Source organism: Dasypus novemcinctus, chromosome 9 (genome assembly GCF_030445035.2).
Source record: "Dasypus novemcinctus isolate mDasNov1 chromosome 9, mDasNov1.1.hap2, whole genome shotgun sequence".
Lineage (NCBI taxonomy): Eukaryota > Metazoa > Chordata > Mammalia > Cingulata > Dasypodidae > Dasypus > Dasypus novemcinctus.
The window spans coordinates 49,662,175-49,677,087 of NC_080681.1; the positions used below are offsets into that span (position 1 = coordinate 49,662,175).

A 14,913-nucleotide genomic window follows, 5' to 3' on the forward strand; every position below is an offset into this window, starting at 1 on the left:
AAAGAAAATCTTATTTTCAGCGCTTGATGAAGAGACTCACTCAATGCCTCACACCATGTAGTCTCAGGATACAGTCACACTTATTAGTAAATATCCTTAATATGGATGGAAGGAGACTCACAAATCTCAGAGAAGAGAGGATGGTTTATAGACAGCCCAGACACTCCATAAGCGATCCCCTATGAACAATCTCATGAGGGGCTTTGTTTGTTGGTCTAAGTGGTCTGGATATGATTCTATAGGAAATAAAGAATCAACATAATTTGTAACTAGGCAAAATAGAGTAAATTTTTAGGAAGATACCTCTAAATTCAATTGGAAGTGTCAAAATGATGAACCTTTGAGGAACAAAGTGGTGGAAAACAAACCAACTAGGCAGCTATAGATCAAGTAAAGCATGATACTTGAATTGCAATGAAAAGTCAAATTAAGAAGCTTGTATGTTGGGACTCAACAGCCATCTACCATCTCTTAGTAATCAGAGCAAAGTATGGCTTAAGTGTATAAAGACAAGTATAATTAGGCAAGTGGATGTCTAACCACAGGCTGTTTCTCAGATGGAATCAATATTTTAAAATTTGATAATAACACTCTTTCCTCCTCGACAAATTGACTCAGCATTACAATTGAATTGTTGAATATCAGGGGGTGGACATAATCTTGTAAAGAATTACTGGTAATGCTTATGTGGGCTGAATGATTTCCAAAGGCAATTTTGTAATGTGATGATAGATCATCTCCCATTCCTAAAATCTGCAAATGTTTTTCTTCTAAGGCCACACATATAAAAGCCTTTTTTTTTTTTTTAATCCCATGCTAATTCCTTACCAACCAGGATTCTGGAAACTTCCTAAACACATGTACAAATTAATGACAGCAATGTCATGACGTCCGTAAAGCTGAATGTCATTGCTTCTTTAGTCAGAATTAACTGCTGTCTCACTTCTGAATTGAATCACAACCTATGATAGGTTCTCTTGACATGTGACAGCAAGGTAGTGCAAAATATGTTTGTATTTTGGTTGGACCTAAGCCTTAAAGGGCTTGAATCAATAGAAGACTAACAATGTATTTTCTTCGTAGGCATGGAGAATTAACATATGCTCACGGATGATAAGAAAAAATAGCCAGTGATTCTACATCTAATTATACCACAAAACCACAGCCACCACATACATTCAAATTCCTTCTCACCTCACCACCCTGGGATATGTGGTTTTTCTTGGAAAACTCTTTCCTATCATCACTTTCCCTAAGTAAATTCTTGCTTATCTTTCAGGGTTCAGTCTGAACATCAATTCACCCAAGAAGTCTAAACGAATTCCCCAGACTAGATTATATGACACCCCTTCCCTCCTTCCATTTCAGAGCATGCTGTTTCTTTCATAATACTTCTTATAGATGTAATTATCATACAGGTTTAATTTTGACACAATGGCTCAATGGCTTTTTTCCTACTAGACTTCAAATTCTTCAAGAGCCTGAGATCAGTTCTGCTTTGTTCTACATTGCATCTTTAATGAAGAGGATGGACTTCATTACATGATAAATATCTGTTGAATAAATTCAGTGAACAAATGTTAATATAAAGGGTTCAAAAACAAAGTGTGAGAAGTCAGCACAAAAAGGGTCCTAGAATCCAAAATTCAGAACCAATAGAAAGAGACAAATATTTGTTTAATGAGAACAATAAGGGCTGAGAGGTGTGTGTCACAAGTCAGAAAGAGAGTGAGATGTGTAGGAGCCAAGGAAGATCTTCTGGGAAATTCTACCTAATGGGAAAATCCATTATTTCATAAGGCATCACTAAAGGACAGTTTCAATATCTGTCTAACCACAACTTGTAAAACAAATACCTATGCACCACCTCTAATTTTAGCTTTGTCAATTCTTTGGACATTTCTTTAGAGTATCACTGAAAAAAATTATAATCTACCAGAAATTGTGAAGTGATGACAAATGTGCCAGTCTTCAGAAAACTATATCTTATTGCTGTGTTCAACTCTTCTAATAGTTCAAGTTTCACAAATTGGTATATTTAGCACTGAGATTTCAGAATGATACATTTTGAAAAGTCACTGCTAAAACATTTTTTACTGTGTTTATATTTGGTATCTTGGTAAGTCTCACAGAAAACTATAATGTGGTCTTCTTAAAAGAGGAAAGAATTTTCCCAGATAAAAGTGTATCTTGAGAAAACACAGTCTGGGCTATTGCTTCAGTAGCTTCTTCCTTTACCTCCCTTACCTCAGAAATACCATTTGTTTGGATTTGTATAAAAGACCCAGGATTTTTAAAACCTATAGAATGGGATTTGTGATCAATATTTTTACTTGGTTTTGATCTACTTATTTTCAACTGCCAGACTAAGTTCTAAATAAAATCCACTATAATAATTTACTTATCCCAGATGAAAATTATTGGTATTATATTTTATTTGGAAACTGAAAAGTTTTAGTAACTCCTGGAAGGCAAATAACTGACTACAGATTTATTTTACTAAAGTAGGAAATTATTTTAAGACTAACTAAACCAAACAAGAGTGGAAACTATGAAGATCAAAAAAAATTATAAACATTGGAAGCATAAGGAGAAAAATGTAAAATTAATCCAAATGGTTTTGAATTTTTCTTTTAGAAAAAAGATTATGGTTAGATTTATAAAATGTAAGCAATATTACCGAATACTACTATGGGAATTCAGCCAGTTAACATGATAACAAAATTCCTTTTGAAACCAATGAAAGATTTGAGACCAGCTATTCATGTAAAACTTAGCCTCACTTATGCCTGCTTTATATTTCTATATTTTATGTCTTAATCTATATCATCCCATTTTCTTCTAGCCCTTTTCTGCATAGCTCTTATATTTTTCAAGATGAATTCATTTGTTTTGGGGCAAAAAAATATTTAAGAAAGGAATTAAATTGCCATTATTAAAATAGAAATACAATTTTGCATTGTAAAAAATGCTTCATGGTTCTTTTTTACAACTATGTTTCATATCACTGCCATCTGCAATATGTTAGCCTAATTGATTAGATTCTCAAAGTTAGTTCCTTAGAGCCACAGTATCACCATAGCTTGGATCCTTGCTAGAAAGGTAACTTCTCTGACATTACCTGAGATCTATCGAATCAATCTCTGGGATGAGACCCAACAACTTGCTTGGACAAGCCCTCCAAATAAACCAGATCCGTGATAACATTTGAGAACTCACTGGAGTGACAATAGTGCCAATGCCAATAAATCAGTCACGGGTTCAATTCTGTGTGGACCAGTTAGTATAGCTTTATCTCAACACTAACTTTCCTCCTAACCAGCCCAGGATCTGGAAACTCTATGCTATTGGTCACAGGAGATAAATGACATTACACAAAATTATGTTCTCGATTAGAAAATCTGCTATTGATGGATTAATAATGTTATTGTTGAATACTAAAGATAGTATTATTTTGATTATTTTATGGTCTAGACTAGTGATTTCCAAATCTAAGTTATAACAGAGCCCAGGTATCTATATTCAATATTTCAAAAAACCTAATGGAAATTTATGCCCAATAAAACTTTAAAAATATAACTTTTTTTCTAAAATTACTGTCATAGTGTTAGTTCTATTGGTTATGCAGTTGGAATTGAAAAAAAGATCTCTACCTCACATGAGACACAAAAATAAATTCCATGAAAACTACAAAATCTAAACATTAAAAACAAAGCTCTATTTGTAGAAAAAGATATAGGAGGATATATTTATAATCTTTATGTAGGGAAAGTCTAAATAAGAAACTAAATAAAGAATCCATAGAAGATTAGTTCTCCCAAAGCAAAAATTTAAATCTCATATATATGAAAGATACCATAAACATACAAAAAAATGACAGATTAGGAGAAGAGTATTTACAAGTAAAAAAATAGGTAAAAAATAAATAAATAAAGGATTAATATCCTGGATAAACAGAGTCCTCTTCAAATCAATAAGAAAAAATCAACATATTAAAAATGGGCAAGCGTCAGGATCAGGAAATTCACAGAGGAGAGCAAATGACTAATAATCATATGAAAAGTTGCTCGACTTCATTAGCAATGGGAAAGGCAAATTAACATAATAAAGTGTGATTTTTAAATGATGTATATTTGCCTATCAGGTTGGGAAAATTAAAAAGGTTGCTAAAATATAAAGTAGGTGAAGAAAGGGTATGTGTACACTTGGCCCATTTAACAGGGGAAAGGAAGTTACCACTATAGCAACAATAGAATGCATCTTCATGAATTTGGGGGTTTTACCAATTTGACATTGAATATAATCGAAATAAAATTAAATAATGTGCTATAAGAAATATTCTTTTTCCTTTTATAAATGGAAAGTTAAAGTGCACTTCAAATCTAAAATATAGCTCCTTTAAATTTCAATAATTTTACCTCTATTATATTATGAAAAACAATAAAAATATTAAAAACAGTATTTCCATTTTTCTTTCATAAGCCATCTAGATTAAATACATAAAATATATAAAAATGAGATTTTTGATAGTGTAAAGCCATTCAAACTATTTCCTCTTGATTTCATAAAGAAACAAAGTGCAAAGAACACCAACCATTTCAGACTATGCTGCAATTAGACAATGCTGGGCACTGTGCATAAATGTCTCACTCTCTGAATTTTTTTAAAAACAAGCTTTCTCCTTTTTATTCTACAGTGGATTTTTAATCATTTAAGATTTCTATCAATTACAGACATAAAAATTCATTTTGTCTTAACTTTATAAATTACAAGAGCATGTTTCCCAGTACTTATAGGAAGTGAATCATAAATGTTTTCATCCCATGGTTTTCATAAGAGGTACGGAATTCCATGATTCCTGTTTGAATGTTATTAGGAAGGCAAGAATTTTTTTTAAAGTTTGCCTAATGTGAAAGTCATTAGTACTATCAGTTCAATTACTTTCAGTTCTTCTCCTGGGAGTATATATAGAATTGTACTTCCCTGGCCTTCTTGAAATTAGTAGGGCCATATCATTTGCTTTGGCCAAGGAAGTGCAAGCAAAAGTGATATTACTTCCAGTAGAAACTCTAAGAACTAGTGCATGATTTGCCATACTCTCTTTATTCTCACTTGCATGGGACCAGCAATATATAGGACGGTGGCTGTGTTGGCACCCGAGTTCTCTAAATGATCACAATGAGCAGAGAGAGCACCCTTCTGAATGGACAGGAACCAAAGGTGAGATATAAATCTTTGTGGGTCGAAGGCACTGAGGTTTGGGGGTTATTTCTTATCATAGGCATAACTGGCCTCTTCTAATATATTGACATTTTGTATTAGAATGACATTTTGAAGATGATCTGGATCTCTTCTAAAGAATGTCTTATACAGGAAAAAGAGAACAGATGACAGGGCCGCAAGGGAATAGTAATAGTGGAAAGTAAATTGAGATTCTGCCAATCCAATAGCAGATAACAATGGCAGTTTAGATTTAAGAATCCCAAGTTTTATATGACCTTTCTAAAAATGACCACTCCTGATAAACACTAGTCCAAGTTTATTACAAAATCATTTGTTTGAAGTTTTAAACTTACCAAAGCACAAAATTACATGAGCTACATTCTGATGCAAGCAACAAAATATACACATCACTATTGAATCTTTTATACAATCCAACAAGTATAAAGAGCACAAAATACATTTATTCTCGTAACAAAGAAAACCACTTATCATCTACTAAGAAAATATGTCAGAAACAAGTTCAAGTCCAACTTTATATGGTAGCTAGTAAAATATTTTGACATCCATATGAAGAAGTAAGGAAGTGTACATTTGTAGTCTTTATATTCTAATTTAGGCAGTTTACTAATGTAGAGCAATCATGGTGATACAGGTAAAGCTACTAATAGGTTTCACAAAAAGTTCACTCTATATGTGTAATAAGTGCTCAGTTATTTGAGTTCTAAGTTCAGATTAGGCACAAAACTAAAACAGGTTTTTCTTTTTTAAGTCTGAAAGTGAACAACAAGACTGTTACATGACAGAGGAGTGTACATGTGTGTGTGTGCATGTTAACTTTTAGGTATTTTTCCACTTTAACTATACAGATAACCAGAAGCAACTTTCTGCCTCTAGGAAAGAAATTGTTTAAAGCATACATCTTTTACCTAGCTAACCCCATCAGTGAAAGTTCTGGAATTTTAAGATGCACTCACAGCTAAATATGAGTCAACAACTCTCTGTCCTTGCAATCATAATCATAAAAAGTCACATGCTTTTGGGTTTAATTTTAAGAAAAAAAACTCACAAACTTCAAACAAAAACCTGGTTTTTCATATAATTTTTCCAGAATAATCATGATCAAATATTATATGAAATTTTTTAATAATACTTTACCCAATGAGAAAGGAAATCCAGTTATTCTGATGGTCAATTTATGAATTTTAAAAATACAGATTAAAACACTTCAAATTGGTAAAGTTGTTGAAAACTATTTGTACTCTTTTCAGAAATCTGAAAAAAATTCTTCCACTTTGAACATTTGTATGGAAGTTACAGGATCTATTTTTCATTCAACCATAAATTATCAACCTACACTGTAACATATATAGTAACAAAAATAAATTCTAAAATCAGATATGCATTGTTGTGTATACTTTCTTTTCTTTTCCTTAGAAGAAAAGTCTAAAACAATGTAAATGCATATTCTTTTATTTTTTTTTTCAATTTTTTATGTCTACTTCTCGGGTTTAACATCATCATAAGACCAATGTGATTGCCCTAAACCAAAGCTCAGAAACATATATAACCCTCCGCTGTGGCTCTCCCAAATCTTGAGGGACTAGAACCTAGAGTGGCAAAATCTAGAGTGCCTCCCCAATCATCCCCCCAAACCTTGCATGTTCATGCATTCACACACTATCAGGTCCAAATATTTCCTCAATACAATTATCCATGGCCAGGTGACTGCAAAACAGCAACAATTCTGCCACTGGGTTAAGAGCCTCAAGGAGAAGAGACCTGGAACCTCTGGATGAGAATTTCTTCTCTATTCCTCCTCCCAGCTGCAATGAATGGAAGTCACCACTACAGACCCTACTCAGTGCAAAGAGGAAGGATGGGGCTTTGGTTTCTTGTGCCTCAGTTCAACTGACACCAACCTTACGTGGTTGTAGGAAATAAATACCTCCTCTGAACTATCTCAAAGTTCTTCTGAGCCTTAAGTGCTCTTGAAATGCATGGGAACATTCATGTAATATAACAGCAGTCACAAATTATATTGGCTTTTTTAAACAAATACATTGGAGATAGGTATGTGTGAGTGCATGTGTATACATACACCAAACTAACCAATATCTGTCAGGTTAAACTTACATTAAACCATTAGTTTAAATTTAAAATGCACAAAACTTTGCATTTTCATCTTCATTGGTACAAGGAAATTTTTGTTTGCAATTCCATTTGGCAAGTATTTATCAAGCGCTTACCATGTGCCCTATTTATGAGAACAATTTAAATTATGTGATTAATTATTTACTGGTTTTAAATTAAGAACATCACATGTCTGTGTGTATATGTGTATTTCCCCTTTTTAAATCCACTGGTAAAATGGCTGCCTTTAAATCTTCAAGGTGGCTATTTGCTTTTCTTTTAATTTCTTTATGAGAATTTACCAAAATTCACAAACCTTAACAAAGACTACCAATGTAAACTACCAGTCAAGAGCAGAAATTGAAGAATATAATTATTTAAGTCTAATTGAACTGCACAGACTTTCTGGGGTTTAAAAATGGACCCAAATTAATGAAAGCAAAGAATTCTTTTAAAGAAATCCTTACCGATCATAGAGCAAAACATATTGAATGATAACTAAATCACTTGAGTTCAATTATACAAATAAGGAAGGGGAAAGTCTGCATTATTGGAGGGAAATTTAAAGAGAGATTATTATCCCTTGATGACCCCAGTGAATCAATTCAATGATCCCCAAATGCCTGGCTAATGGCCAGTCCTCCCCTTGGCTCTGGTAGTAACAGGCATTACAAAATGCCATCTTACATATCTAGGGAATCTGCTAGCAATAGACGTTCCTGATGTTCCTTTCTGTGTGTGGGTGTGAGTGTGTGTGTGTATGTGTACAGCAAGAAAACACTAGCTTCAGTCTTTGAATAGTATATATATGTGTTTCTATAGTTCTCTGCAACAGAAATGACAGCTCAAGTTAAAGTGCCTTTTGTCAATGTTGCTTGCACCTAACACTAGGGTTTAGGTTCTGTTCGTTTGCATCACCCATTATAGATGGGAGAACTTGGGAACTTCTACAATGAAAGTCACCTGTATATGTGCTAAGCTTGAGCCTTCATTCCTCTAAAAATTATTTTATTTTGCATCAGTGCACTAGAATTTTTTAGAGAGAAAAAGGGATTATTTGCAAACTGCAAATCCATAGCTTACTAAAAAAAAAACCTTCAAACAACAATTTATCATCATCATAATAAATGCAAGCAGTTATATTTGTCAAATATGACAAGGAAGGGCTCATTCTAAATAAATCACAGGGTCCAACAATGTAACCTCCAGACCAGCCATACATGGCAGTCATTATCATAAGCCCACAGAGAATCCCATGTGATGTGACCATGTGTATATTGGCTGAAGCGACACAATGAGTGGTAAAAAAAAAAAAAAAAAGCCCAGAAAAAAATAATGTACAGACTCCATTTCATTGTGTCTGGTCTATAAGGAAGAGCTACACAGCAATGAGCCCACAGTGGCCTTTTCGACAGGTAGCATCAAGACGTTCTCTGGCAAACAGGACAAGTAATTTCTTTAGGCCTCAACAGACTCACACCGTCAAAGCATGGATCACACAGATAGGCTCAAAATCACTTTCAATTTGATTCCCACAGCATTATTTCATTGTGTTTAACCCAAGTTTGCACAAAACAAGTGAAAATGTGAAATTATTGAGTTAATTTAACAAATTTCACTAGCCAAATCTTAAAAATGTGTCCCCCAAACTACATGCTGAGATCCCAATTTTCCAGTTAGACTATAAATACAATTATCCAATTAACTGAAATAGTGCCAAAACTTTTCTTAATTTTGCTCTATACCTATAGTGACCTACTATCCTATTGAGCTAGGTGCTTGCTGACTTATTTTCTCTGCAAGTGGTGACTCAGAGATAGCAGCAACCTTTAAGGAAGTTTTAATGGAGCTAAGCTCCCAAATATGTAAGCTGATGACGTGCACTCCACAACAGCGTCTGGCAATCTTGTAGAGATTCTTAAGGACTGCTTTCCGTAGAAGGATGTACACCCAGGGATCTAAGATTTGATTCCATGTTGCCATTCGAAGAGCAAAAAGTGTCGTTTCACAAGTCTCCAGAGAACGATTTCCATTTATTCCAATATTGGCCATTGTCACCTGGAAAACAAAATGGGAAATAAAATGATACAGACTTTTTCTCAAGGTATTCATTCCACTTTCCACAGAGTGATGTTATCACAGACAAAAAGAAATGAACAATAGCTGAAACATTGGTGCATACATTTGAATCCTTCGAATTCAAATTGACAAAAGAACTATAAAAATGATAACTTCCATGGTAAAGCAAATGTGCACAACTAGAATGACACAAGGGAATACAAACAATAATATCAGGAACTGGGATTCTCTGACACCTGGGAAAAGTAAGTTCAAAGCCAACACATATTTGTATATTTCAGTTAAAAAACTAAAGTGTATTTAAGTAAGTAAAATGAAGTATAGATAAGCTAACAGAATTTAAAGATGAATTTAGAGCATCTGATATTAATTGTTCTATAAAGTTACTCTTTAGAATTTCCTGCTTTTTTACGACAATGATACAAATGTCAACCAGTTCATATTTCCTTTTCTGCAACCCTCACCCTAGCCTTAACTTGGCTAGAATATTCCAGAAAGTAATTTCTAAGGGCTTTGAGGAAATGTGTTCCCCTTCACACTAACCCTGTACCTTAATAACAATGCATATTTCGGACCCATATCTCCATTTCCTGACCACCAAGATGTTGAAGAGATCATATTTGTGGAATCAGTTCCACAAATGTTCCTAGCAGCCCATTAGAATTGATCAAATCACTGATCACAGCTTTGACCTCCAAACAGACGCAGAACAGACTATCAGGAAGCTTAGAAAACATCTTGGACTATAAAAAACAAACAAGAAATAAATGAACAAACAAGAAATAAATAAATGAGATGAAGCTGAAAATTAAGGAAGGCTTAGACTATGATGCCACCAAGATAAATCCCAATAAAAAAAACATCCAGTCGTCCTGGTCTCCTTAAAGAACCATTATCAAATATAAATGTCTTTATTTGGTCTGATAAGACTAACAGTTGAAGGATAACAATCCCTTAATAAAACCTTCATTATCTTCACAGTACAGTACAAATTCCTTAGCAAGCCCCTTGAAGATGCCTGGAGTCTACCACTAAAATCTCATCTGCCCTACACATACCCTGTGTATCAACCACTGTGAAGCCTTGCCTGGCCCAGATACACATGATTTTTCTGAGCTTTGGCTTGTGTTACCCCTCTTGTTTTGAACTCCTATTCCTCCTTTCTCTTTCTGAAAAACTCCCGTCCATCCTTCAAAACCCATATAACATGGGTTCACTTCCATGCAATTTCCCCCAACTTCACCAAGACAAATTAGTAAAGTTGTATTAGTTAACAAACTGCATGATATTTATGTATTTATCCATAGATTTTTTAGTATCACTCACTTCTCTTTTTCTCATATCGAATACAAAGCTGACCCTTAGGACATACTTGCTGCTGTTGGAATGAATTAAATCCATGTGTAATGTTAATTTATTACGGCTATTGCTAAAAGCAGAGCAACTAGAGAAAAATCTGATCATCCAAGAGTCTAGTAGTATTTTAAGGCTTAAGACATTTCTAAAAGTTTTAATACAAAAGCATCCACTAGTGATGGATTCCTGGGTGGTTTTTTACCACTAAAAGGAACTGGATCTTGGTCATACAGATCCCTTGGGAAATGGTTCCTTCTCTTGAAGTTCATTTCCTGTGGAAATCATGCATGAAACAGCAAGCCTAAAAGTTCTGTATCTAAATAAGGCTGACCAAGTTTTCAATACAGAAAAATAGCAGTCCCCACAGAATAGTACTTGGGTCAGGTATAGAATTCTTTCATCACTCCCCTCTCAACCCCAATTGGATTGGAGAAATAAACCTATATAGCCCAGTTCTTCTTAGGAGGCAGTAGGGCCAAGTCCTGACCAGCAGATGAATTGAGATATTTTCACTTTATATACTTTCTTTACTCACCAAATATTTGTTGATGATCTGCTATGTGCCAGGCAATGTGCTACAGTCAGAGAAAACAATAGAGACCAAAACAGACCCTGTGCCCGCCCTCATGGAACTTACAATCTAGTTTTTTTTGTCTTAAGGATAAATAAATAAATGTTTCTCTTGCTTCATGAATAATAAGTGGGCACCTTTCTATTAATGAGTATGTATGTTTGTGGGGATCTCAAAGCCCAACCAAGGCACCACTCCCAAATTGGGAATAAAGACATTCTGTGTAATTGCACAGGGCAGCTGGCTCTGGTGTAGAGATGTACCAATTAAAACTGCCTGAGTTATATGGCAGGCACTTCTCTGGTTCTTCTCTCTCCTCTGCAGTTATTTAATCACTAGCTGCAAACAGCTTCATTGGTTAAATTTTGACATTAGAACTATAGAGGATTTTTTTTTCTCCTTTGGTTTATTTCTAATTTACTAATTTTTTAGATAGATCACGCATTGTTTTTATAATTTGGGTTTTTCCCCAAACAACAATTTTGTGGACTATACTACTTTACCAGAAAACCAGAGCCAATGTGGATTATTTATGCACGTCTCTCTGTGTGGAATAAAGTAGCACTGAAGTTCCACAGAATTGCCTGAAATGCTTAAGACCTGCTAAGACTGACAGGCAACTGGCAGGAGATGGGGTAAGAATGAGGCATGTCTGCATGTTGAAACAACAAAAACTACTTGAGGCCCTTTCCTTAGACCTGTCAGCAGTCACCACACAAGCCTTGGAAGCATTCTTCTCGGCAGGCCCACCCAAACTTGAATTCCACAGAGTTGCAGGTAGATTCTCATACACACAGTCTTTCATCTGACTTCCAAGAGCTAGCAGCACATAGAACTGGAGAAATATTACATGTTATTTTTCTAAATTATATTACTTTGGACCTTGGCAGATGATGGCTATTCATCTTTGTTAAGGATTAGAATTCTAACTTAGATGTGTACAAGGTCCAAGTTTTGGGATATTCCATGGACAAATCAATGAATTAATCTGACACCTCTAAGTCTGAAGTGGCACTCAACACTAAGATAGAAATAATGAGGTCAAAGTGAATAAGAAGTTTAAGTGCAATGCCAGGTTGAAAAGAGCAAAATAGGTAGATGCTGTAATAAAATTTCTGTTCATTTAGGTCACATAATACAATTACATCAACTGTTAAAGTCACCAAAATTGATTAATCTCCAAGCCACTACACTCATATATAGCAGGGCCCAAGCTTGCTGAAGTTTCATTCTGGAAGTTATTTTATTTTTCCCCACCCTTTACCTATATGTCTTTCTGCTAAAGAACGGACTCCAGTTGATGTCTACAGTCTAAAATGGTGGTAAATTCAAGAATTAAGCTTCAGTTAATTTGGGTATTCATAAAAATAAATCTCTACTCTGAACTATACATTGTACTAGCTCCTAGAGATGCAGAGATAAAATACAGACCAGTCCAATCTAATATACGATATTTTTCACTTAAGTAGAATTTATTTCTGTCACTAAAATACAAGTTTCTTGAAGGCAAATATTTTTGTCTCATTGGTTCTCTGCTATATCCCCAGCACCTGGCATATAATAAGGGAGTCAATATTTGTTGAATCAACTGAATGAATGAAGTCTCCTATGAAGAAAAACTGACAAGTAAGTAGTATAATAAAGACAAGTAAAAAGTGCAACACATGGGGCTGTTTAGTGGTACATGATCCACAGATTTGGTCATTAAAAATAAGTTTCTGCAATGTTTCTAGTACTTCAAAACTTAGTTATTCTGACACTAATATTTTGAATTTATTGTGATTCTGAGGAAACTGTCCTGAATTTTTCCTTGGCATTATTTTTTTCTCTCTTTTTTTTTAATGTTACATTCAAAATATATGCGGTCCCTACATAACCCCCACCCATTCACCCCACTCCTCCCACATCAATATCCTCTTTCATCACCATGGGACATTCATTGCATTTGGTGAATACATTCTAAAGTACTGCTGCACCACATGGATAATAGTTTACATTATAGTTTACACTCTCCCCTAGTCCACCCAGTGGGCCATGGCAGGACATACAATGTCCAGCATCTGTCCCTGCAGTACCACCCAGGACAACTCCAAGTCCTGAAAATACCCCACATCATATCTCTTCTTCCCTCTCCCTACCCTCAGCAGCTACCGTGGTCACTTTCTCCACATCAATGCTACAATGTCTTCCATTACTAAGGAAACTACGTGAATACATAACCAAAACTATCTCTGGTGGAATGTTCAACTTCTTTAGATATCAAATCATTTTCTAGAATTTTTTCAACATCCATTTTCATGTGAACAATGTCTATAGCAATTATACATAGTTCTCATATAGTCATAGAAGCAGTTATTTTCCTTCATAACTAAGCTTATTCATGGAAGAGGTCTTTTCCTTTCCTCCTTTCTGTCATCTTGGATGAAGACTAGTTCAGAAAAGTTTCTTTGGGGGAATGAAAGTGTACACAGAAGTACAATTCATTGATCTGCAAATTATTACCCCTTATCACATTATCATACAAAGACTAATCTTTAAATTTGACACTTATATAACCACAGAGAGAGGGTGTTAATTGTGATTATACAATTACAATCCAACTTTACAGAATGGTGAAAAATGTTCTTCTGGCCAAGGAAAGACCATTATGTCTCCATGTTTAGAGAATTTTAATCTATGTATTAATTTGAATAACTAATGGCATAGTACCTATGCGTATTTTCAAATGAGAGATTTAATTTTAATCTACCTTCAGTGGCAATTTTGGGAAAAGACACATTATGTAAATAATGGAAACCATCTAAAATCAACAAGTGACTTGTAAGGTTAAACATATTTGTGGTGGTTTAGCTCTACGGCTCTTATTCTTCAAATAGAATATTTTATGTCTGCAACAGTGACTTAAGAATCTTCAGAAGAGTTTACTATTTTGCAACCCCTAAAAAATATGCTCTTAAAAAAACTGTTACAAAATAGAAATGTAAAGCCCTGACAGTGCACCTTTTCAACTCTAAACTTTTCCACATCTAAATCATATAAATTTCTACATCATTGGATATAGAAGGTAATGATATTTAAATAATTTTCCATTTATTGAATACCCATTAAGACACATGGTGATACATGGTGAATGATTCAGAAATGAGTGAAGGACAGAAATGTTACAATTGCAAAAAAAAGGACAAAAGCATACTCTATTTCTTACACCATAGCTTTACGATAGCACTGAAATATTGCCCACCCCAAAAGTGCTACAAAATTTTTTTTAAAAAACACATTTGTACAGATTAATATTTTTCTCCTTCATTTGATGATTAACCAACAGCTCAAGTAACAGCACAATTCTGTCTTTGCTTAGAGATTTTCAAAGTTGCAAAGAAGTGAGGAAATAGGATACACTATATCGATATTACCCCCTTTAGACTAGAACAATTCCAAATTGTAATGAGTTCTACACACCTTTGCCCTTCATACCTGCTGAGGAAATGATGTGAAAAATAAACAGTGGGAAAACTAGACTGAACAGAAAAGAAAAACAATGATAGAAAAGAAAA

The 14,913-nt window shown here is 34.4% G+C and overlaps 1 protein-coding gene across 1 annotated transcript in view; it reads right to left on the bottom strand.

The window, feature by feature from the left end:
• Positions 1-5,524: 5,524 nt before the first annotated feature.
• Positions 5,525-14,913, bottom strand: part of PTGFR (prostaglandin F receptor) — a 49,205-nt gene continuing 39,816 nt past the window's right edge. Inside the window, exon 3 of the mRNA XM_004472846.4 lies at positions 5,525-9,411. Within this exon, the coding sequence (XP_004472903.1) occupies positions 9,112-9,411 (300 nt within the window). The 3' untranslated portion in view covers positions 5,525-9,111. The remainder of the gene's footprint in view (positions 9,412-14,913) is intronic.